At 41.2% G+C, this 25,682-nt stretch overlaps 1 protein-coding gene across 2 annotated transcripts in view; it reads left to right on the forward strand.

Annotated features, from left to right (window-relative positions):
• The window catches only part of LOC122802908 (protein Atg16l2-like), a 1,475,787-nt gene that overhangs the window by 380,612 nt on the left and 1,069,493 nt on the right, over positions 1-25,682 (forward strand). For both annotated transcript variants that reach the window (XM_044072730.1, XM_044072731.1), the window contains exon 4: positions 9,937-10,010. In XM_044072730.1, coding sequence (XP_043928665.1) covers positions 9,937-10,010 — 74 coding nt within the window. The remainder of the gene's footprint in view (positions 1-9,936; positions 10,011-25,682) is intronic.

The raw sequence follows: 25,682 nt of genomic DNA on the forward strand, positions 1-25,682 counted from the left end.
TGAAGATAAACATTACTAAATAATAATAAATAATGAAAGCAGTTGGAGTTTTAGACGTCATATCCTTCAGAAAATACATAACAATATAAAACCTGTTAATCTGTCAATTTACTAAGTTTGTAAGAGCAGTATTTAAAAAGTATCCCTGTTTTTGGGCCTTTGCTCCCCCCCCCCATTATTTTTGGCTTTGCCCAGATTTCTTACTGTGAGAGGTTGAGAGGTATGCTGCAAAGAACTGGAAAAAAATGGAAGCAGTAATGCTCCCGATCCCTTATCTTATTTCTTAAGTTGGTTTAGCTGGTAGTACACCTGTTACTTTTATTTAATTTAGTTTTATGCTAATTTCTGTGTTTTATTTGCTTTTTAGTATGTCTTTGTATTCATTTTGTGTTTTGCTTTTATGTATTCTATTTTCATATATACCTCTTATGTCAAACCATACCTTTTAGATTCTTTCTACAGTGTGTGTGTGTGTGTGTGTGTGTGTGTGTGTGTGTGTGTGTGTGTGTGTGTGTGTGTGTAATCTGACCACTAGATTAGAGTAGCTGCTTTCGGTTACTGTGGTGATTGAGTTATTCACTGCCTGTCTCTTCCTAGAGTGCTTCATTTTTTTTTATTTGTGGACTTTCTTCATATGTTTGCCTTAATGGATTTCTTTTACTATTCCTGATCAGGAAATCTACTTTAATTTGAGTTTGTGGTGCTTTTAGTATTATAAAGTGCTATTTCCAGAGGTTTCACAGAGTATCAAGGCACTCAACTCTCTGACTCACCTTTGGTTCCCGGGACCTCTTCTAGTTGTTGCAGACAATATCACAGTGATGTGGCACATGAACAGTAAAGGGGGCTGTGTTATTACCCTCAATTCAGACTAGCCACGTTGAATTGGGATATAGGTTTATGGCACAGTCTCACTTTACAGGCATCCTACTTTCTGTCAGAGCAAAATTGTGAGGCAGACATACTGAGCATGACAAAGGCAGACCCTCATAAGTGGAAATTAGATCAGACAATCTTCCAAAGATTGATTCATCTATGAGGAGTTCAAGTAGACCTTTTTGCCTCCTCTGTGATCAATCTGTTGGCAAAATTCTGCTCCCTGAATCCATGCAAGAAGACCTGGAAGACAGATGTTTTTCTTTTCCTTGGACATGAGTGTTCCTGTATGCCTTTACAGCTTTTCCACTGATATCTAGTGTACTTGTGAATATTCTGAAGAAATGCTCCAAGTTCATTGTCTGGCTCCCTTCTGGCCCAGGCGACAGTGGATGTTCTTTTTGTATCACAGTTGAAGTCCTGACAGTTGAGATTTCCTGCTGTGAAAGCTGTTGGCTGGCCCGACTACCAGAGAAACTTATTTCACCTTCCAGGCTGGCATACTCCTTAACTGACGTCCATACGCTCAGGTGTAAAGGGAAGCCAGCCTGCGTCATCACTCCAGTCGTTTTCTTGACGCCGGAGCCCAAAGCATACTTCAGTCAGTCGCACCAGAGAGATACTGTCGTCCGAAAGATAATTACCCTGTTGTGGAATTCCTTTCTTTCTTCTTTGACTCATGTCAGATAAAGTTAATAATTGTCTCTGCTATGGTAAACAAATTCCACACAGAGAGTTCCATACGCTTTGTGTAACTTGCTTAGGCCCAGACCACGACGTCTCTAACTGTCAAAATGGTCACCTTGAGATCGATTTACCTAAACGCAAAAAAGATAAGAAACAAAACCCTAAGTCCACGGATGACATTCAGTTGCCTACTAGACTTGTGATTGTTGAGGAAGGTAAGATGCTTTCTCAGCACCATTTGACTTTTTATTCAGCGACCCAGGCCTCTGTCAAGACCCATTTGGGGTTGGATATGCCTTTGGTCCCTTTGACTTCTACAGCTCATATCTTCAGCTCATTGGTTGGGTCCGAGACTGCTCAGCAGGTCACAGCTTCTGACAAGCGACTGCTAACTAGAGACTTTTCACAGCCTAGGTCCATTTCAGTGCATCCTCAATCTAGAGAGTCAGGTGCCAGGGTGTCAGATGCTCCCAGGCCTAAGGCAAAACCCACACCAAAGAAAGGCATTGTGGCAGAGCCTTTGCTTAGGCCTACAGGCTCCCATTTTCAGGGACCCCATCAGGATTTAATCATATTGGCTGAAATTAACATTGTAAGGTCCAGACAGACTTCAGGGGATATTACCCCAGTGAAAAGAAAAAGACAACCCCTGAATACTCCCTGATAAACTACATTCAGATGAAGAGTCTGATTTGGAGGACTCTGCATCTGAAGAAGGCCTGGCTTGCACCTTGTATGAGGAATCCGATTCAGAGGAAAATCTCCCCTCTGATTCAGAGGAAAATCTCCCCTCTGGCTCCCCACCTGAAGAACTCACATTTGGAGAGACACTTCATGCTATGAGACAACATTTTCTGTGGGAAGCACAAGAATACCCACAGGCCAAAATGAGCTAACCCACCTATTCTGGAAGCAGTGGAAAATGTTTTTTAGGATATTTCCTTAAATGCTGACTCACTCTCTCTTGCACCCAGAAAACCTGACCAGGTGTACAGGGTCCAGGGCTCTCATAAATATCTGTTCAAAAACAAACTGCTGACCCTGAAGTGGTCACCCCAGGCTCTAAGGGGTCTAGAGCTGGTACCTCTAGGAACCCTTTACCTACTGATAAAGAAGGTAGGGCTCCTTATAGATTTGGAAAGAGAGTCTACACTTCGGCTACCCTTACTGTGAGGGCCCTCAGCTGTCAATTCCATATAATCAAATGCCAGGAAACCATTCTTGACCAACTAAAACAAAAGCTCTCAGGTTTAGAGGATAAAAACCTTTCTAAAGAGCGTTTAGATCTGTGCCACTCCAGTTTCCAAGTAGCTAAACACTCTCTACACTGCAGGTATGATGCCATGGAAGCCTCCTGTAGAGTAGCTGTCACTGGCACAGTGATCAGGAGACACGCTTGGCTTTAGAGAACAACCATTCCTTGACCATGCAAAAGCTGATCTCCTGGATGCACCCTTAGACAAAGAATGCCTGTTGGGGCTAAAGCTGAAGCAGTCCTCAGAAAGATGGAGGACAAAACAAAAGCCATGCAAATGGTAAAGATTTTCTGCAAGTGCCCCCCCCCCTCCCCCCCGATTCAGCATGCATTTTCCAGCCAAACTTGGGTCCTTTCCCACCCAATCTAGAAACAAACACAAAAAGCCTCAGAGGGACAGAACTCCCAGGCATAGACCACAACACCAAAGATCTAGGCAGTGAACCTCTGAGCCTCACAGGTAAGGGAGTTCTAGGACACCGGCTCTTGCCAGAGAGCAATTATGATTCTGTGCTACCCTCCCCCCTCCCCAGCGTCACCCAAAAGCTAGGAGGAAGGTTGTCCCTTTTCTATCAACACTTGATATGTATTACTTCAGATCAGTGGGTTCTAAATATTATTGCCTGTACTTACAAGCAAACGTTCAAAGAGCCCTGGATGTACCCCAAATTAAAAAAAACTCAGGCTCAAGAACAAATTCAAATGTTGTGTTCCCTGGGAGCAGTGGAACCAGTTCCACAAGATTAAAAATGGAAAGGATTTTACTCAAGACTCTTCCTAGAACGCAGAAAAGAATGGGCTTGGTGTCCCATTCTGGACCTGTCCAATTTAAATCTTTTTCTCAGGGTACCAAAATTCAGAATGTTGACCCTGCAGGAATTACTATTCATGTTTGCCCCTCAGGCATTCATAATTTTAATAGACCTAAAAGATGCTCATCTGCACATCCCCATATCAAAGTCACACAGAAGCTTTCTTCGCTTCAGAGCAAGCTCCAGTCACTTATCAGTTTTCAGCTCTGCCCTTTGGATTGTCTGCTGCACCAAGGGTTTTCACAAAGTGCTAAGCTTCTCCTATTGCTTTCTGGAGGACCAGAGAGGTCCAGATTTACCCATACCTGGACAATTGCCTAATATAGACCACAGACCTGTCTCAGATTCTCGAAGACCTGATATTCTTATAGAACCTGCTAACCTCCTTGAGGTTCACTCTGAACCTGTAGAAGCCCATCGCTGTGCCATCCAAACAGATAGTTTTCTTAGAGGCACTCCTGGACTCTTCTCTCCAAAAGGCCTTCCTCCCCCCAGACAAAGTCACCTTCTTAACCAGCTACTTCCAGAACTTACAGCACAGACAGTGCGTAACAGCCACAGAATTCCTCAGAGCTCTGGGCTACATCACATCTTGTATTTTCATGGTGCCACCAACCAGGCTACACACGAACAAGCTGCAGTGGTGTCTAAATAATGTGTGGTCCCAGAGCACTCAGTCTCCAGATGCCCAAATACACGTGATACCTTGCCTTAAGCAAGAGCTCACGTGGTGGGTACAGGCTTGCACCCAAAATCAGGGATTGCCCTTAAAATCTCTGCTCGGGTGCAAACCCTCACCACAGATTCCTCAGACATCACATGGGTGCCCATAACCAACTTCTCCAAACTCATAGGTTGTGGGATACTCAGACCAAGAGGAAGCACATAAATTGGAAAGAGCTCATGGCAGTTCTAAAAGGCTTACTGGCCTTCAAAGTGAAATGGATACCAGGGGTTCTGGTAGTAAAAACAGACAACACCACAGTCATGTGGTACATAAACAGACAAAGAGAGACACACTCCCACACCCTGTACTATCTAGCCATGCAAGTCTGGGAGACAGTACACTCCCCTGGGACTTCACCTCCTAGCACAGTACTTGTCAGGGGAACAAAACACCCTTGCAGATCACCTTAGCAGGAACTTGACAGACACCCACAAGTAGCACTTACACTGAGATATCTTTCTCTGCCTAGCTGAAAAATGGGGAACCCCACAGGTGGACCACTTTGCCAGCAAGGACAATGCTCAACAAGAGAAATTCTGTACCAGGACAAGACAGTTATCGGCATGGAGAACAGATGCTTCTTCTTTCCATGGTACTCACCTGTTCCTTTATGCACCCCCCTTCCTCTTCTGCCTTGAGTCCTTCTAAGGATAAGAGATCAGGGCCCAAGATTTATCCTGATAGCTCCAAACTGGCCCTGGCAACTCTGGTTTCCACTCCTCCTCCAGCTCACCAATCAGAAACCTTAGCAGTTACTGCAGAAGCTAGACCTCCTCATGCAATACAAAGGGAGGATGGTTCACCACAATCTGCAGACTCTAAACCTTTTAGCTTGGATTATCCCACAGCATCCAACTGCTACACCAGCTTACGTCAACAGGTGCAAAGCATTCTGAAGGAATCCAGAAGGCCTAGTACTAGGAAATTTTACTCAGCCAAATGGAAAAGATTATCTACTTGGTGCCAGAGGCACCACCTTGAGCCAAGCTTAGCTAACATTTCAGCCATCCCTCGAGTACCCGGCCAGTCTAGTAGATAAAGGCCTTTCCTATTCCTCCATAAAAATACATGCCTCAGCCATATCTGCTCACATTCCTGTTCTCCCTTCAATCTACTCACACCCCCTCCTGAAAAAAATCACAGGGGTGTCATTCACATTAGGCCCCCCAGGAGGAAACCCATCCCTCCATGCGTCCTCAACTGTGTGCTAGAAAAATTGACTTTGCCTAATTTTGAGCCTGCAGTTAATGCTTCTTTAAAATTTCTCACTTGGATTACTGCTCTTCTTTTAGATATTACTTCAGCTAGAAAAGTCTTAGAGTTACAGGCCCTAATGGTGGTAGAGCCCTTCATTATCTTCCATAAGGGCAAGGTCTCCCTTAGGACTCGCCCTCCTTTATGCCTAAGATGGTAAGAAATGTGTCTTTGAATCAAGCCATCCATCTGCCTACCTTCTTTCCCAATCCTCAGAACAGGGGAGAAAGATTACTGCACTCCTTTGATGTGCACAAAATGTTATGCTTCTACCTTGACAGGACAAAATCCTTAAGAAAATCAGATCAACTGTTCATAATCGTTGCCCCTGGATCTGAAGGAAAAACAGCTTCTAAACCGAACATATTCAAGTGGATTTCACACAGCATTTCTTTCTGCTACAGCCATCATGGTAAGAAACCCCTTGATTTGATTAGACCTCACTCTGCCAGGGCCACAGCTACTTCTACAGCTTTCCCACCAAATGCATTCTGGAAGCAGCCACTTTGACGTCTGTGCATACCTTCACAAGACACTACCACCTGCTCTAAATCCAGAGCAGGTTTTGCCTCTGTAGTCCTGCAGGGGATCCTGTCATCTCATTGAAGTTTATCCACCCTCATCTAAGCTTTGCGAGTCTTCCCAGCTGTCAGGACTGCAACAGTGAAACACAAAGAACACAGTACAGCTGTGTACACTGTTATGTTGTACTGTTGCATTCTTCTTTATCTCCCTCCTTTCCCCCTTGGCATACCAGGTTGGCTTAGAATCTCTAAATATAATGTCCTTGGGCACTTTCCCAGGCTACCCTGGGTTAGGTAACCCCTTTCTTTATTTACCTATGCTCGAGTCTGGGCTTCTCCTACATGGGGACATGAAAATACCAAAGTGATGATGCAAGCTGGCTCCTTTTATACCGGAGTGTACTGATGTCGGTTAAGGTGTCTGCCAGACTGGGGGGAAAAATAAGTTTCTCTGGTAGTTGAGCCAGCCGAGGGCATTCATGACAAGAAATCCCAACTGTCAGGACTGCAACAGTGAATACAGTCGAACATCTACAGTTATGGTAAGTGTGCACAACTGTACTTTCTCCATTATTTTGGAATTGGCGAGGGGCAATTACCTCAAGCCGCCTTACAGACTGGATCTACTCACACAAGAACAGGGGGTGTTTGATACATCCTGACCCTAAACAACTTCAGTTTGACTGTCTGAATGTTAGGGTCTTATAACCTTTTGGCCCCTGCACACAGAGGATGGTAGCAGGTACTAATGGGGGTAAGAAAACCTGCTACTAGAAAATCATATATTAGGTAATAGAGAAGATTTTTTGGTTGATGCCAACAACATAACCAGTACCCATTCAGAGCTAGTGTTTCGCTGGCTTTACAATATTTGTGTATGTTACTTTCCTGTGGCCTTACTTAATCCTCTGTAAAGGTTCATTTCTTGTTTGTTTCAGCAAAATTGCCCATGGGTTCTGCTCTTTCAAGGCAGTTTCTTGTCAAAGTGTTTTTGAAAATGCATTGCATAGGAAACCTTAAGGAAAACTGGTGGTCCCTCCTTGGGATCCTAATTTTGTGTTAGAGAAGCCAGCAGTTGCTCCATTTGAACCAGCTCATCTGCCTGACTTGAGGATCTTAACATGGAAAACAGCATTTTCTTAGCAAGTAGAGTATCTGAGTTGGAAGGACTTGTAATGAATTGACCGTTTCTTATTTTCCACAGACGGGGTTTGTTTGAGAACTACTCCATCTTTTATGCCTAAAGTGGTATCCAAGTTTACTTTAAGCCAAATTATATATATATATGTGTGTGTTTTTCTCTGAACCTAGAATGAGGATGAAAGGATACTTCATACTTTGAAAGTCCATAGATAACTCGAGCACTATCTTTAGAGAACAAACTCCTTCAGAACTTCTGATCAGTTGTTTATTTCATGTGAAGGTAAGAAGGGACAACCTGTGTCAAGGCAGACTGTTTTCAAATGGTTGTCATATGCTATTACCTTTTTGTTAATGTCACCACAACAAAACTATTCCTGTTATAGTCAAGGCACACTACAAGGGCTTTGCTTTTATCTAAGGCTTTTTGGAAAGAGTTGGGCTCTAGAAATGTCTAGAAAATGCAACTTTGTCCTCTGTATTTACTTCTACAAAACATTACAAGCTGGAGTCCTTATCCAAGAGTATGCATGGCTTTGCTTGGGCTATTCTCCAGGTGTCCCTGGAACCTTCACCTTCCACCTCCCAGTTGTTCTAAGCTATGATCATTTTTTCCCATATACCTTAGGCTACTGCAGCATTGTTCAATATAATGTAGTTGTAGAAGTAAATTTACCATAAAAGTAGATATTCAGATGATCACTGCTATTACAGGAGCTGCTTCTTCCCTCCACCCCCCTTGTTTTATAGTGTGTTTTTTATGAAAAGTTGCAGACATTACATTTTTGTTGCTCTTAGCAATGTCCTGTCAGGGCTCTGTCTGTCTTGGCTGGTGTGAAAGCTGTTTAGGGTTTGGGTAAACAAATATGTCTTTTAGTTGGTTTTGATGAATGGAAAGTGGTCTGAAGCTTTGGAAGCTGTCAGGCTGTTAACATCCTTTGCAGGATATAACCCATATAGCTTAGGCTACTGCAGCAGTGAACATTTGAACATCTGCTGCTGGGTAAATTTACTTACATAACTGTATTTTTTTGACTCTTGTATGGAATTCCTGCAGATTTGCTCCCCACCCTTCTCAGCCATAGCAGGGCACAGCTTGTCCTCCTATCATCTCCTTCTTGCAGTTGTGGCCTTCTTAAAATATAATCTCCATTTAGTGGATGTTTGTTTTTGCTTTTATGTTCTATGCTCCATCTTTTGGGTCTTTCCTCGGGAGGGTATGCCCTTGTTGGTACTTCCATAGAAGAAACATCTGTGGCAGGGCATCATAACTGTGGAAACGTATATTCCACTACTGTCAACCTGCTGCCACCTGCTGTTCATTCTGTTCAGCCTTTGTGCCAGTTGTGCCAACATTTGTAGTCCACTTGTAGGAGAGATTATCCCTTGAATGTTGTCTAACACTCTGAAGACAAGGCACTTCCTCTTTGTGCCCAGAGGCGCAAAGGCAGAATGAGCAACACTACATCTTATGTAATGTGTTTTTGAAAGTCAGTGTTGCACAGCTATTGCAGTGCATCATATTTTCATTATGTTGTTTTTGACATCTTAACGTTTTGCTTTGCTAGTGACTGTAATTTGCTATTTTCATTTTTTTTATTATTATTTGTTTTCTGACATCTCTTTTCTTTCATCTGTCTCCTTTTATTTCTGTAAGCTTTTACAAGTGCTCTGCCCAGAAATCCTTAGCTGTCCCAGAGGTTGAGTTATTTTTGAATGATTCAGACTTGTGGCTTCTTGAGAAGTGTATCGGTTTAGTTTCCTTTGTCTCTTTTTTTGTTGAAATCAGTCCTTACTAAGGTGTGAAGTTCTTGTTAATTATTTGAGGCCAGGCACTATAATTATTCTATTCCTTCCTCCAAAGTTTCCTTGATGTCCATTTTTTTCCTTACTTCCAGTAAGTTCACAGTTTTAAAAGTGTAATAAGCATTAGTTGTCTATATCGCTGCCTTCCTTGGTAATGAGTTCCAACCCAGCATCCGTAGACCTGGTCATTTTTTTTCTTTTTAGTGCAGTGAGATGGGCCTGTATCAATTGCACTTGTTTCCGATAAATGCAGTTAGGCATATTTTTTCTTCCGTTTCTGGCTGTCCAAATACTGCTCTTATTTTGCCTGCTTTGACCGTCCAAGGTCTGGGCTTTCGTATCAGTGTTTTGCAGGTTACAGTGCTGCTCCACTACTTGTACCAATGTCCTTTAGATTATTTTTTGTGAGATCTCCTGAGCCATTACATTTACAGTAAATTGTTTCATTTATTCATAATAAAATAATACTCATTTACAGTAAGTTGTTTCATTTATTCATAATAAAATAATACTTTCATTTTGAGGAATTAATTTTGGTTACACTAATACTTTAATATCATATCTTGATGTTTTGTGTATTTAAATATGTATTGGCTTTTAATCTGACTAAGTAACTTGAACTGAAAAAGTGTTTACTGATAAAGGTCTTATTAAATAGGGTTGATTGTGTGTGTGTGTGTGTGTGTGTGTGTGTGTCAGTCACAGATAACCACTGGAATTCCAATGCATTTGTCATCAGAACAACTGTACTGAAACTTCTGCCAATTTTCCATTTTTTTAAGGAACAAATTCTAATATTGTATTGGGCGTTATATCAGTAAACATGATGCTGAGTATTCATTTTCTTTATTTTAGCTAGCTGTACAGATATATGAACTTGGGCAGAATCTTCAAATCAAACAGAAGGAACTAGAAGAGCTGCAGTCCAGGTAGTTCCAGTTTATTAGCTGTATATTTTGAAAATTTTAAAATAAAAGGTGATTGTGTGTGTGTGTGTGTGTGTGTGTGTGTGTGTGTGTGTGTGTGTGTGTGTGTGTGTGTGTGCGCGTGTGTGCGCGCGTGTGTACTTTATTTATAGTGAATTACCTGTGTGAAAATGAAAATAATATCTGTATTAAACCATGTTAACCAAAAAAAAGTTTGTCTGGAGTAAATAATATCTTAGAGTTTGTCATCCTTTTCTGGTCAGAAAACCCTAAGGCAAAGCCTTTAATATTTGTTTTTTTTTTTTATTTTTCACAGTTCTGTCTGTGTGTCTAACACACTATTTCTCTAACACAAGGTCTGAGTTTCCAGTACTTGGTCTGGTGCTATATGGGACCATACCTGTTTGTCTGTCTGTCCGTAGTACTTTCTGTACTGCTGTTCACCAGAGATCCTGTAACTCACTTCTTGGGAACCAACTTTGGATTACTGCTACTGTTCTGCTTCTGGTGACAGGTGGAGCAAAGCGACATTGACTTCTAGCTGTGGTGAGAACAACATAAATAATAGCTAGGAGTACCAATAGGCAATTCGGTTAGCTATCCCCAAAACTTAACTTTGAGTATCACCCTAAGTACATTATTAATAAACCTTTAAGGTGTCCTATAGCAGTCACTCTCTATCCCCAGAGTTCTGCACATTCCCCTGTCTACCCTCTGGTAACACGTCTCAGCAGTCAACTGTCACGCCATCTGTGGTCAGTCAGATTTCATTATTTTTTTTAACGCAGTGAAACAACTTCCCTTATGCTTACAGAATATTCACGGATGCCACCAATTGATGTTACAACCTTCAAGAGATGTAAATATTTAAAAACTTTGAGGCAAAGTTCTTGCATCAGCCCACTGTCAGTAAGCATCCCACCTCTACAACACCATATCAGTCACAGCATACTACTGGGCTCATAACCTATACTGAAGCTGTAATGAAAAAAATTGCCAAAACCTCCTAGAGCACTTAGTAAAATATTCCTGCTTCCAGCACACAAAGCAGCACTCACTACTTCTCTACTCACACATACTGCAAATCACAGAGCTCACCCATTTATATTTGTGTAGTTATTGAGACGACATTTCAATGCAATGAGAGCACTCCCTGGTATAGCTCCCATGATGCATTTAAACTATTGGGTAACTTTGAGGTAGTATCTTTATTTGTTAGAAACACCATTACCTTGAATCAAAGTATTCATGACTCTAACTTGGAATTCAAAAATGCCCTTAACAAATCCAACTATCATTTCATTGTTAGCTACAGATCTCCATCAATATCCCCTGTGTATCATAGAAATTACCTTAACACCATTGAGGCATTAAATATCAAACCACATACCTTCTTGCTAGGCAACTTCAGTTACCCAAACATTAACTGACACACACCTCTAAAAATAGTTATGCTCAATATTTCTTAGACTTTAACACTAATGTACTTGAACAGGTTGTAAAACTACACACTAGAGGCTCTATCATGCGTGATCTAGTCCTTACCATCCTAGCCCCTGCCAATACTCCATCCCACATCTCCACATCCCTGGTTAAATGTGACCAGAGATTGATTATCTTCTTTGAGAGCCGTAGTTGTACTACCCAATCAACACATGAGACCATCTTTAGGGACTTTCCAGGGCGAAATTCCCAACAATCCCTTGCAAATAGACCCAACTGAGAGGGCTGTCACATTACCTTCGACTTTTACCAGCACTTAAACAGCAGTGTAGAAAAGTAAGTACCAATCCACCCTAAATATAATGGTAACTTGAGGAATAAATCTCTCTGGTGGAATTGTATAACAAAGAAAATAATGAAGTTGCAAAAAAGTCCCATTCCCGTACCTCAAGATAACATTGAAACATGTCAGCAAGGAAATTTATTAGAAATTCTAAAGCAGAATATGAATTTATGGTTGCCACAAATACCAAGGAAAACTGCATATCTTGCTTCAGCTATGGAAGAAAACTAAGGAATAAATGTCTAACAATGCACTGAGCTCATTCATAATAACATCAGACAGTCTGATCCCAAAAATATAATCCGTGTATTAGCAGATAAATGTAACTTTATACCCATACAGTTGCTTACCCATAAAGAAAATTAAGGTGTTTTTTTATTCTCACTACTGCAGCAGTTTATGGATTGTATCCTGCCAAGGAATGAGCACCCAATCGGCTTCCCAAAACTCTAACCCCGTCCCATAAAGTCACTCTGGCTGCAGTTTTGGATGAAACTATAAAATTAGCCAGATTAAAAATATTTTGTACTTTCTTGCCTCCTCATGCAGCTTCATCGCTGAGGTGTCTTTTCAGCAGCAGTCTGCCAAGTCTTCCTGTCACACTGATAAGACCCCTTTTGAGGATACCTTACAAACATTTAAATTTTTTTTGTATAATATTTTTGATGATTTAAGTGCTTTTGGTCAAATTTGTGGTATGTCTTTTTAAGAATACTGGTTTTGTAGACATGTTGGTAGACATTCTTCTAAGCATTATTGCCTCTGTAAGAATTGCTTTCTAGACATAGACTACTTTAGTGCCCTATGGCTTTGTTTATGTTTATTACTGTTGATTTTAGTGTTTTTTGGACAGTTGGAAAGTATTTTTTTAAGGCAAAAGGTGTTCTTTTTGTGAATGTTGTGTTTACTTGGTGAATTACTGCAATTTACCTGGACTTTAATGGGCACAGAATTTCTTTAAACCATCTTTTTTTGACAGGGTAATTTTATGTGCTGTTTGTACTGTTTTGGGGAATTTAATATACATTTTTTGTGTGCTGTTTGTGATTACAGTTGACAATTTACCTATTGACCAACTCTTAGCGGCATAGCTTACTGACAACCGGACGTCTTCATCGGCATCAACATGGATACTTTACCCTGTACTGCTAGTTCTTCTCCTAATATACTTAAAAAGAAGAAAACAGTTAAAGCAGGTGCCTCCTCCTAAAACTTGTACCCCTTCTTCTAAGGAAGGGGAATTTTTTTTTTTCAGATGATCCAGATTTGGACAAAGGCAGGGTTATGTCACCTGTGGGTTCTTTAGCTCAAGACTTATTCTGTGGATAGTGAGCCTGAAGTTGAACAGATGGAGTATGTTTCCCCTAGCTGAGACCATTTCCAGACTGAGGGATATATTTCCTTGGGAACAGATGGCTGTCCCCCAGATGGGGAAATATTTTGACTTGAACAGAAAGCCCCTCGTACTGCACTCATTCTTCCTATTCTACCAGCATTGGAGGATGCATTTAAGCCTGGCTGTAACACTCCTGATTCTCTCTCTCTCCCATCAGTTCCTGAGAAAACGGATAAATTCTATAGAGCTTCTCAAACTAACAAATATCTTTGTTCTCCTCTTAGAGCAGATCTGATTGCAGTTATACCTTTGACTTCCTGCAGTAAGAAACCTCCTTTCCACCTCCAACCTGGTTTCTGGGGATAAAGAGGGTAAATGGTTAGATATACAGAGTATCCGACTTTTTTTATTCTTCTAACTTAGGCTTCAGAATCTTTAATTTCCAGGACTATGCATGAAAGTTTTAATGTCCCAATAGCTTAGAAATATTTTTGCTTCTCTGACCCCTGAAAGTTCGTCTTACATGAGTCAAATTGGGTCTAAGCTGTCTCATGTTTCAGAACATGCCTTAAAAGTACATATGATTATTGTGCTGATACTGTTTCCAGAGCTTCGGCTTCAGCTACTGTTTTAAGGAGATTTGTGTGGGTACATAACCAAAACTTTTCAGGTAAGTCAGAAATTGTGAGTTTCTCTCTAGATACAGAGGTTTTATTTGGGTCTACAGACACACACATCACCAAACAATAAGATGAGAGTTAAATTAATGCAGAAAGTTTCCAGGATGTTTCAGGTTTCCATATTCTTCCCTTCAAAATCCTTTACCCTGTTTAAAGGGCAAAACAAGCAAAGTGTACAGCAGGGTCTCAAGAAAAAATGGCAGGAGAAAATTAATCCCAACCCCAAAACAGAATTTTCCCATAAAAGGAAAAGGCAATGAGTTCCCTATGGAGGGGTGAATCCTGCTCGAGTCCTGTGAGAAACCTCCACATCCTGAGATTCTTCGGGACACAATTAACTCAGATTGATTCAAGGAAGTAATTATTTTCTAATTGTAATTTTTTAAGATTCATAAGCTTATAGTCCAGTTCACTCATCCTGTTACATAGAATGTCCTCTCCGTTACTAATCTCAGCATTATTGGAACCAATACTGGCTGTTAACCAGTCCTTTAAAACCGGGACATCACAAGAACAACAATATTGTCCAACAGGTAAAATAAATAGAGTGTAACAGGTGGAATGTATGTTCAAAGTTGTTGTAATATTATTAGTAGGCTGTGGAGGATTAGAATTCATCCTAATTACCTCTGTATCCGGTCTATTTCAACAAGTCCTTTGCTGCGAGAGATTATCCAATCGTTGGGACAACTGCTGAATGAGTAAAGTGAGGTTCCCCACCCCTTGCTGTAATCTGTTAATGTCCATATTGTTCCTTTCAGAAAATATAGGTAGCGAAGAGAAGCCATAGCGGAAACAAAACTTCACATACACTGTTCACAAACGACAAACTTAAAATCCACATGAACTGCTAGGCTGCCAACGAACAGCATTCACAACAAAAATCCGTAAACATAAAAGCAATAAATGAGAAACTTCAATTTATTATAAGCACTTTCATTTTATCACAAAATAAAACTTATTTAGATGTAGCAAAACCACTGAGAAACACACTTAAATAATAAAAACAAACCATGTGATTAATTAAGGAGTCATATTTATTTATTTTATTTATTTACATTTGTTTACCGGGAAAGTCTGACTGGACACAGGTCCATTTTCAGCGGAGGCCCGGGGAGTAAAGCTCCACAGTACAATAGAATGCAGCACATGAGAGAACGAAATATAGAATATACAATTGATTTTAATACATAATAGGTTAGAAGTTAACAGTTTTAGACAGTACAGTAGACAGTCATTGAGGTACATAATAAAAACATTGAGGTACTTAGTCAAAAACTTAAAAAAATAGTTTTTTTTTTTTTTTTTTAACCAGTATCTGGGTTTACAAGCTTTTTAGGGCAAATCTTTTTATAGTTATCTGAACATGTGACACACAATTAGATTGGTATGGATTAACCTGGTGTGTAACATGAGCATAGCCACCTAATTAAGTAGTGGGTTTTAAGGAGTTTTTTGAAATGATTGAAGGAGGTGGTAGAAGTTATATGGATTGGTAGTGTGTTCCAGATTTTGGCAATGGTGCTGGCAAAGAGTGATTTACCAGCATTGTTTTTTTGTTGAATGACCGTTATTAGGTTCTGGCTGTTAGATCGCAGGTTTCTAGTGGGAATGTGGGGCTGTATTAAATGCTGAAGTGCTGGGGTTAACTCAAGGAGGTAGTAGAGCTTGTGAGCTATAGAGAGTTGATTGAGCATGAGTATATGAGGCAACTCGAGCCAGTTAAGCTGTTTTATGACTATAAAACATTTTGAAAAATACTTAAGAAAAATTATTTATATTTCAAAACATTATCATAATATGTATTCTTCACAGCATATGTTTTCATCCCATTCTGTCCCTCATAAAAAGTTGTAACTAAAATATGGAGTATTGTTATAAGAAAAAGAGAGAATGGGCATTTTAGCCCCAGTTTAAACAGTGGTAACAGGAGTGATGCGGGTAGGAAGGATGTAATTAGAGAAACTGAAAGAAAAAATGTTGAGGCTGCTTATACTATGGCTCTTGTTACAACCTTCAATTTGGAGAGTGGCACCATTAGATGGATTCTTAAGAACTGGAGACTATTTCGTGAGGACAGTGGTGTATATGAAAAGTTAGGGGAAGCACCTATTATTGCACCTAAAAAGAGTTTTCATTTAAAGAACTTGTTGAATGATAGGATAACTTGCACCAATCCTGTGATTAGTAAATGTGGTAGATGTAAGTTATGCAATTACATATTGGTCTGGAGTAAAATAATAATTAATAGTAAAAAAAAAAATCTCTGTTAAGGGTAGATATAACTGTGATACGACCAGGGTAGTCTACAGTGCAATATGTCAAGTTTGTAATAATTTTTATGTGGGGAAAACAGAACATTGATTACATGATCAAATACATGAACATATATACTATAACAGAAGAGAAAAAAATGACTAATGTACTGTTTAGGCATATTAAAGAGCATTCAGGACACTATTTCAAATTTATAATTTTGGACAAGGTGGAAAGAAATCCACGGAGGGGGAGACCAGGGGCCACTTTGTTGGAGAAATGAGAAATAAATGCTAATGCGTGGCCAGGGCTTAATGACAATTTATCCATAGCTCTTGTTTTGAAATTGAGGGCTCTTACCAGATAGGTTGATGTTTAATGTATATTAGATTTTTATAACAATACTCCAATATTTTAGTTACAACTTTTTATATGGAATGGGATGAAAACATATGTTGCGAGGAATAAATGTGATGACAATGTTTTTAAATATGAATATTTTTCCTTAAGTATTTTTTGAAAAGTTTTATTTTTCTGTAAAGATTTAAAGATTCAAAGAAATGTTATTGCCATTTAGGACCACACAAGTGCAGCCTAAATGAAATTAGAAATGTCAGCTCACGAGAGAAATGCAGTGCAAATAACACAGATACAGAGGTATCAGAGGATAACATAAGAAATAAAATAACAAGTGTGACATGCAAGAGGTAGTTCACATTACATAATCACACTCAATACCCGTTATCCAGTGATAAATAATAAGTAAATACCCACCACCAAACCCATTCATTAAGATAGAGAACAAATAGAGTCTAGTGAACAGCAGCAATTTAGTTACCATATTGTACTTGTTAACCTTAGACATGACTCAGTGTAACCTTCATATTGCATAATAATAATACTGGCAATAATTGCTCAGAGCAGCAGGATTAAATGAAAAAAAAAAGAGGCTTCAATGCATCAGGTATTACGCTTGGTGTCCGAGTTAATAAATCTCACAGCTGTAGGATACAAACTGTTGCCGCATCTGGTAGTCCTACAGCGGAAGCTGCAGTACTTCCTTCCAGACATAAGTTGTGAGCCGGATGGGCCATTGATGGGATGTATATTTTTTTGTTTGTTTAATGTATGGTATTTGAAGTTTTTTTACATTATATGTATTTTTACAGTTTGGAAGCTGATTTGTCTGAAAACGCATTAGGGGAAGGAGGAGGTTCAGAATTTAATAATGGGAGTCGTATGATACCTTAATTAATTTAATCACATGGTTTGTTTTTATTATACAAGTGTGTTTCTCAGTGGTTTCACTATATCTGAAGAGGTATTATTTTGTGATAAAACAAAAGTGTTTATAATAAATTGAAGTTTCATATTTATTGCTTTTATTTTTACTGATTTTTGGTAGTAAATGCTGTTCCTTGTCAGTCTAGCAGTTCGTGTGGAATAAGTTACCAGTACAAGTCAAAGCAAGTATTATTTTGGATGTCTTTAAGGCTAGTTTTGATGACTGGATGGGTAGACACAGATTTATACTAGGCATATCATGTCAGGTCCTGCTCAATTTTGGACGTAAGCAGTATAAAGTGCTTTGACAGTGGTGGCAAGAATCTTTAAGTATGCCTACTTAAAGGTGTATATCGCTAGGTGTCTTAATGGACCCTGTGATCTCTTGCCTAGTATCATCCCTATGTTCTGACAGAGATGCCCAGATCTTTTCTTTCATTCTTTCATTTTCTCTCTGTCTCTCCCTCTCTCTCTCCCTCTCACTCTCACTCTCCCTCTCTCACTGTGCCCCTCTGTCTTACCCTCTCTTTTATAAAAAGGTCAGCATAGCCTCCTCTGCTTAGGGCACATGTGGATGTTGCTCCTTAGCTGCCATAAAAACTGCAGCTCCACACATCCCACAGCAGTTGCTAAGGTGCAGTGTAATGCCCCTCACTTCCTCAGCTCTGTGGGGATGAGCATCATTGGCCATCTAGATCCCATGTCAGATGGCTCACTGATTCTTGTCACAAGGGTAGCCTTTCTGTTGTGACAGTTTTTGGCAGTATGTCCCAGTTGAGAGCTGGTTTATAGTTAGGTACTAGGCTATTGGCCCAAGGGCCTACATATGCCTAGCCAACAAGGTTCCCTGGCTTACGCCACCTAAGAAAGTTATTTTCCTGTGCCACTGTCGAGCAGAGACACAGAAGTGATCCCCGGGGTGTATTTCCTATTTCCCATCCACTCATCAAGATTTTTCTTGAAGAGTGCTAATGAACTTTGCTTGACATAGATGGGTAGCCTGTTCCAGAGTATGGGAAGTCTCTGGGACAGGAATCTATCCCTCCAGCATGTCCTGTTTATTGTGGTGACAAGGTTTAGGTCCCTAGAGCATGTAGCTCGGAAGGATTGGGATTTCTTTAGGTGTAGCATGTCCAACAGCTCTTAGTTTGACATAGCTTTATATGTTAGGCAGATATCACCTCGGAGTAGGCGATATGCTACGGAGTAAAGCTGGAGTTTTCTGAGACGGTCAGTGTAGGCCATTTGTTTGAGGCCAGTAATCTTATTTGTGAGGTACTTCTGTGGCCTTTCCAGCTGCTGCAGATGTCTTGTGAGGTATATTCCAAAAGGAATGTTGTACTCTATAATGGGTCTAATGAGTGTCGAGTAGAGGGGAACAATGACCTCTTTTTTCCTGGATGAGAACCCTTTTATGATGAGGTGTGCCACATAGAAGGACTTGCTGACTACTGTGGCGATGTGACTATCAAAGGAGAGACTACTGTCCACCTGGGTCCCAAGGTCTCTTATCACACATTCGGTGTTAAGTAGATTGCTGCCTATGTGGTAGTTCATGGGTACAGAGTTTTTACCAAAGGGGATGACACTGCACTTTTTGGCATTGAGCTTGAGGCCATGGCTCTGACATCCGGCATCTGTCTCAGAGAGACCCTTCTGTAGGATGTCCACATCATTTGGGTACTTGACTATGGCTCCTAGTTTGCAGTCATCTGTGAACTTCGTTAATCAGAGGCCTTCTGTGTTAGCCTGTACTTCAGAGAAGTAGATACCAAACAGGAGAGGTACCAGGACTAAACCCTGTGGTACTCCACTTGTCACTGGTTTGAGGTCAGATTTGGAGTCTGCAACTTTTACACTGTGGGTTCTGTCAGTGAGCCAGTTGGCAGCCCATCTTGTGACATAGGGATTTATACCTAGTTTAGGGAGTTAAGCTATCATTCCAGAATGGGGGATGATGTCAAAAGCCTTGGCGAGGTCAAGATAGGCTGTGTGAACCACCTTACCCTCATCTACGGCTTTGGTGACTGCCTCAAAGAAGTCGATCAGGTTCAGGAGGCATGATCTGCCTTTTACAAACCCAAACTGGGTGGGATCCAGAGTTTGGAGGTTACCATTGTCTTTGTTTATGAGTTCCATGATGATACGTTCCATGGCCTTGCAGACCAGGCTCGTTAGGATAATAGGGTGATAGTTCCCGGGATCAGTGGTGGCTCCCCCTTGTGGACTGCAGCTCCACACATCCCACAGCAGTTGCTAAGGTGCAGTGTAATACCACTCGCTCCCTCAGCTCTGGTACAGCAATATGATCACCTGTGACTTGAACTTTCCTCCTGTGCACATTACTTCAGTTGGTAGCTCTAAGACACTTTGAGTTTCTGCTTGTGCTGGGATGAACATTGGCTTAATACTTTCCTTTCTAAGAGCGTCATGTTTCCATAGTGTTTTCAGTTTCCTGTAGTGATCTGTCTTGCTGAAGTTCAGTTTCTGCAACTGCCTGTTCAAGCTGATTCAATCTGTTGTTTAATGAATTTCGAATTTCTTTCTGTGTTTTCTTTAACAGAACAGCAAAACAGTTTGTTTCTTGTAGGCTGCACCCAGAAGCTAATCAAAGGAAGGACACTGAGCAAACTCAGATCTATAATATATAACATTAAATAGCCTATTTTTTTGCTTATTTTTTCAAGTTATTTATAGCACTTTGTGTACTGTATATTTTTCTAGCTAGTTTCACTGTGTGTGTGGTATTAATTGGAAATTGTCCACTTTTATTAAGCATCTGTTGGGTTGTTTGTTTCTGATAACTTGTTGCAGTTAAACACTTTCTCTAGAGGCTCCTTTAGTTGTTTAAATCTTTCATGTAAAGGCTCACTGCTGCTTTTCTGCTGTGAGAAACATTTCTGCAGTTTGTTTCTAAGTAGTGTGGATATTTGTAGCATTATCCATATTCAGGCTTGTATTTGGGCCTAGTGTTTGTGGAGGCTGTGTGTCTGAGCACATATTCAGGGACATCTTGGTTTAGCCAAAGCCATCAGACATTTCAGTGTGAGAGAATTGTTTAAGGTCATTGGCTGACTGAGGTCAACTGGACTACAGCTTAGATTAAGCACCTCATTGGTTCTTTTGAGCTTTTTGTTTCTTAAAAGTTGTCTCAGGTTTCAACTTTCTGTTACCTAAGAAGTTAAGTTGTGAGTGTTTCTGCCATTTCACACTGAGCTAATCGAAGGAAGGACACTGAGCAAACTCGGATCTATAATGTATAATATTAAGAATCCTGTTTTTTGGCTTATTTTTTCAAGTTATTTATAGCACTTTGTGTACTGTATATTTCTCTAGCTAGTTTCACTGTGTGAGGTATTAACTGGAAATTGTCCACTTTTATTAAGCATCTGTTGGGTTGTTTGTTTCTGATAACTTGTTGCAGTTAAACACTTTCTCTAGAGGCTCCTTTAGCTGTTTAAAACTTTAATTTAAAAGCTCACTGCTGCTTTTTTGCTGTGAGAAACATTTCTGCAGTTTGGTTCCCACATAGTTGGTGGCTTTGCAGTTGCCCACCCGTACTTTAAATTTGATCTGGGACCCTCCTCCCAGTCTAGTGTCATTACCTCATTCTACCCAATACAGGGGGAACATTTAAGAAGGCCAGTCAGCTTAGTTTCTGCTACTCCTTTCTCTCTTTCCACTAAAATTCTGGATACAGGCTAAGGCTCTAGCCACCCCTATAGTGCCTTTTTTAGGCAAGGTTCAAATGACAAATTCACCACCCTAACAGGTACAGGCAAGAAGAATCTGAGGGTATTGCTACTCAATGCTAGAAGTCTAAACCTCAAAATGCACTCAATCGAGGCACTCCTTAAAATGGAGAACATCGACATCTGTGCAGTGACAGAGACCTGGTTCAAGGCTCCAGAGAGTACCCCTGCATTACCAGGCTATAATTCATTCCATACCTTTCGGCCACCTAACCTGGACCGAAACACTAAAAGTGGAGGTGTGTCCATATTCATGAAGGATATCCACACCTCCAGGCTAGTTGCTCAGCATAATGTATCCGAGATTATCCAAGTGCAACTAACTCTGGCAAGACCGCAATCCAAATTGTAGCTTGCTACAGATCCCCCACCATGCCCCAGGATTCCCACTCCTCATTTCTTAATACACTGGAAAATATTAGGGTACAGCCTAACACCCTAATAATGGGTGATTTCAACTACCCTACCATTAACTGGGAAAACTACTCATGTACCAACTGTTGTGCTCAACGTTTTATGGAATTCATAAATTCCAATGCCATGGATCAACTTATTCACACCCCCACCAGGGGCAGCAATATCCTTGACCTGATTATTACCAACGTGGGCAACCGGTGCTCCACACCAGAGGTCAATTCCTCGTTGGCCAGATCCGACCACAAGCTAATCACCCTAGACATCCACATCCCTCCCTACCCCCCATTAGGGAAACCACAGTAAAAAATTTCTCCAAAGCCAACTTCACGCTTCTTAAGACAGAAGTGGCAAACTTCACGACACCCATGCTGACGGACAGTAGAGGTATGACTGCTGAATCCTACACAAATGCACTTTATAAGCACTTACACGAGTGCATGGATCGTGCAATCCCTAGAACCAAGATGCTATCCTCCAAAAAAAGTAAGCCAGTCTGGTGGACCCTGCCATAAACAAACTCCACAACAGAAGAAAGAAACTGTTGCAAAACAGAGTAAAATCCCATGATTGGAGAAACTCCCTGGTCAGCTTCAGTAAGAAGCTGAGATCCTTCATAAAATCCTCCAAAGCTAGTTATGAAAACAAAATCGCCACTGACTCTAAAGACAACCACAAGGCATTCTATAGTTATGTCAAGAATCTCAATGGCAACACTCAGATCTGCGCTGAGTTACAGCACAATTGCACTAAATATACAGAACCAACTGATATTGCTAACATCCCGGCAGATTGATTCAGCGCTAACTTTACCCCCCTGTCATCCCCTAAAGGGCCCATCTCTATACCAGGAGAATGCAAAGTTCCTGTAATCACGGCTGCACAGGTAAAAAAACACACTATCCAAAGCCAAGAACACAGCATCCATGGGACCTGATGACATCCCAGGTTGTGTTCTACATGAACTACAGAATGAACTGGCACCCCACCTAAGTTCCATGTTCAATCATAGCCTCATCTCAGGCTATGTGCCCACTGAATGGCGCACAGTGACAGTTATCCCACTCCACAAAGGGGGAGCCACCACAGACCCCGGAAACTACCGCCCCATTAGCCTAATGAGCCTGGTCTGCAAGGCTATGGAACGTATCATCATGGAACTTATAAACAATGACATTGGTAATCTCCAAACTCAGGACCCCACCCAGTTCAGGTTTGTAAAAGGCAGATCATGTCTTCTAAACCTAGACTTCTTTGAAGCAGTCACCAAAGCCGTAGACAAGGGTAAGGTGGTTCACACAGCCTATCTAGATCTCGCCAAGGCTTTCAACACCATCCCCCACTCTGGAATTATAGATAAATTCACTAAACTAGGTATAAATCCCTATGTCACAAGATGGGTTGCCAACTGGCTCACTGACAGAACCCACACTGTGAAAGTAGCAGACTCCAAATCCAACTTCAGACCAGTGACAAGTGGAGTACCGCAGAGTTCAGTCCTGGGTCCTCTCCTGTTTGGTATCTACTTCTCTGAAGTACAGGCCAACACAGAAGGTCTTTGGCTAATGAAGTTCGCAGATGACTGCAAACTAGGAGCCATAATCAAAACTCCAAAAGATGTGGACAATCCTACAAAAGGGCCTCACTGAGACAGATGCCTGGTGTCAAAGCCATGGCCTCAAGCTCAATGCCAAAAAGTGCATTGTCATCCCTTTTGGTAAAACCTCAGTACACATGAATTACCACATAAGCGTTAGTCTACTTTACACTGAAAGTGTGATAAGTGACCTTGGGACACAGGTGGACAGTAGTCTCTCCTTTGATAATCACATTGCCACAGTAGTCAGGAAATCCTTCTACGTGGCACACCTCATCACAAAAGGTTTCTCATCCAGGAAAAAAGAGGTCATGTCATTGTTCCCCTCTACTCGTCACTCATTAGACCCATTATAGAGTACAATGCCCCTTTTCGTATGTACCTCACAAGACATCTACAGCAACTGGAAAGGCCACAGAAGTACCTCACAAAGAGGATTACCAGCCTCAAACAGATGCCATATGCAGACCATCTCAAAAAACTGCAGCTTTACTCCATTGCATATCACCTACTCAGAGGTAATCTCTGCCTAACACACAAAGCTATGTCAAACCCAGAGCTTTTAGACATGCTCCATTTAAAGAAATCCAAATCCCTACGAGCTACATGGTCTAGGGACCTAAACCTATTCATCACAATAAACAGAACATGCTGGAGGGATAGATTCCTGTCCCAGAGACTTCCCATACTCTGGAACAAACTACCTATCTATGTCAAACAAAGCTCCTCATTAGCGCTCTTCAAGAAAAATCTTGATTTTTATTTTATTTTTATTTTATTTATTTAACATTTGTTGACCGGGAATGTCCGACTAGGTTCCACAGAGCCTGTTTTCAGCGGAGGCCCGGGGAGAAATGCTCCAGATGCATGTCTTTGGAATGTGGGAGGAAACCAGAGTACCCGGAGGAAACCCACGCGAACACAGGGAGAACATGCAAACTCCACACAGAAGGCACCCCAGCCGAGAATCGAACCGGAGAACCTCTTGCTGTGAGGTGACAATGTTAACCACTGCACCACTGTGCCACCCAGAGTGATGATTGGATGGGTGATAGGAAATTCACCCCGGGGATCACTTCTGTGGCTCTACTCGACAGTGGCACAGGAAAATAATTTTTTTGGGTGGTGAAAGCCAGGGTACCTTTGGCTAGGCTTAAATAGGCCTTAGGGCCAATAGCCTAGTACCTACCTATGAATCCTGCTCAATGCGGCCTTGATCTAATTATGTTTGGATGGATGCTTGTTCCTGTACCTTCTTGATCTTCTACCTCTAAATGGGCAAGAAGACCCTGAGTCTTCTGATGTTGATTCTGACTCTGATGTTGAATCTGTAGCCTACTGCTCTCATTTGCCCTCTCCTTTAGACTATGGGACGGAGAAAGAGGAACCTGTCAGTCCTCATTCTTCTGTGGAGATAGAGTCCTGCGTATGATGGAACATTTTAAGTGGGATTGCTCCCAGGTATCCGATGTCTAGAAAAGGTATTATGCATTACTACAAATGAACTCTCCTAAACCTTCTGCGGTCCCTTCTGTGCTGGCTGCTCTGTTGGATACCTTCTTTCCTGCTTCTCTAGCAGAAGACTCACAGCTTTCAGCCACTAAGAAGCCTGACAGGTTCTGTAAGGTGCGTGAGGCCTGCAAGTATTTGTACAAATGCCCTTCATCTGATGCAGTGGTGAGTTCTGTATTTACTGACCAGCCTTCTAGGCTGCTGCTCTCATCTAAGCTCCTTCCCTTGGACAAGCGCAGTTGAGCTATGGAGAGGATTTGTAAGAAAGTATACACTTTTACCTTAGCCTTTAGGGCTATAAATGACTAGACCCATATGACAAGAAACATTCTGTCTCTTCTTTCCCAGACTGGGAAAGATTGTCTCTGACATGCCTGACTATGAGGTTAATGCCTCAGCTCTTTCCCTACTAGGTTCCACTTCTCAAGTTGTCTGTCATTCTATAGAGTGCAGCTAGGATGCAGTAAATGCCATCTTTTAGGGCTGCTGTCTCTGGTTGTGTGATGGGGAGCTATTCCTGACTTTGCCTGCAAGACTTGCCAGATGATACTAAACCAAAACTCCTGTATGCTGCTCTGGATAACCAAAATTTGTTTGGCAGTGCTGTGGCGGAACTTTTTAAGACCTTGCAGGATCAGAGTAAGTTCATGAAAGATTTGAAACACATCTTTGTTTCTCCCATTCCCAGGTTTCAGTGGAATTATCTTAGTAGGACTTCTTTTTTGTATAGACTGCCTAGACGAGTCTTCCAAGGGTAAGGAGGCTTCTAGGTGTGTATGTTTTTAAGCCTACTCAAATGCCTATGCCTTAAAAGCAGTCCTTTCCTGACAAGTCTACAGCCTTCTGACTTTCTGTTCTTCTTTCCTCTTGGCTAGGTTCCTTTGTACCTCAAGCTTTCACTATCTGTCCCAGTTTGGGAAAAAATCACCACAAAACCCTTGGGTTATCTCCATTATCAAGCAGAGTTATTTTATGGCCTGGAAAACCTGTCCCTCCCTTTCCAGTATTCCACAACCTCCTGTAGATCAACAGCTTAATTTTGCCGGAGTATTGCAGGG

This window comes from Protopterus annectens, chromosome 5.part0 (assembly GCF_019279795.1).
Source record: "Protopterus annectens isolate FY-2018-M chromosome 5.part0, PAN1.0, whole genome shotgun sequence".
Taxonomy (NCBI): domain Eukaryota; kingdom Metazoa; phylum Chordata; order Ceratodontiformes; family Protopteridae; genus Protopterus; species Protopterus annectens.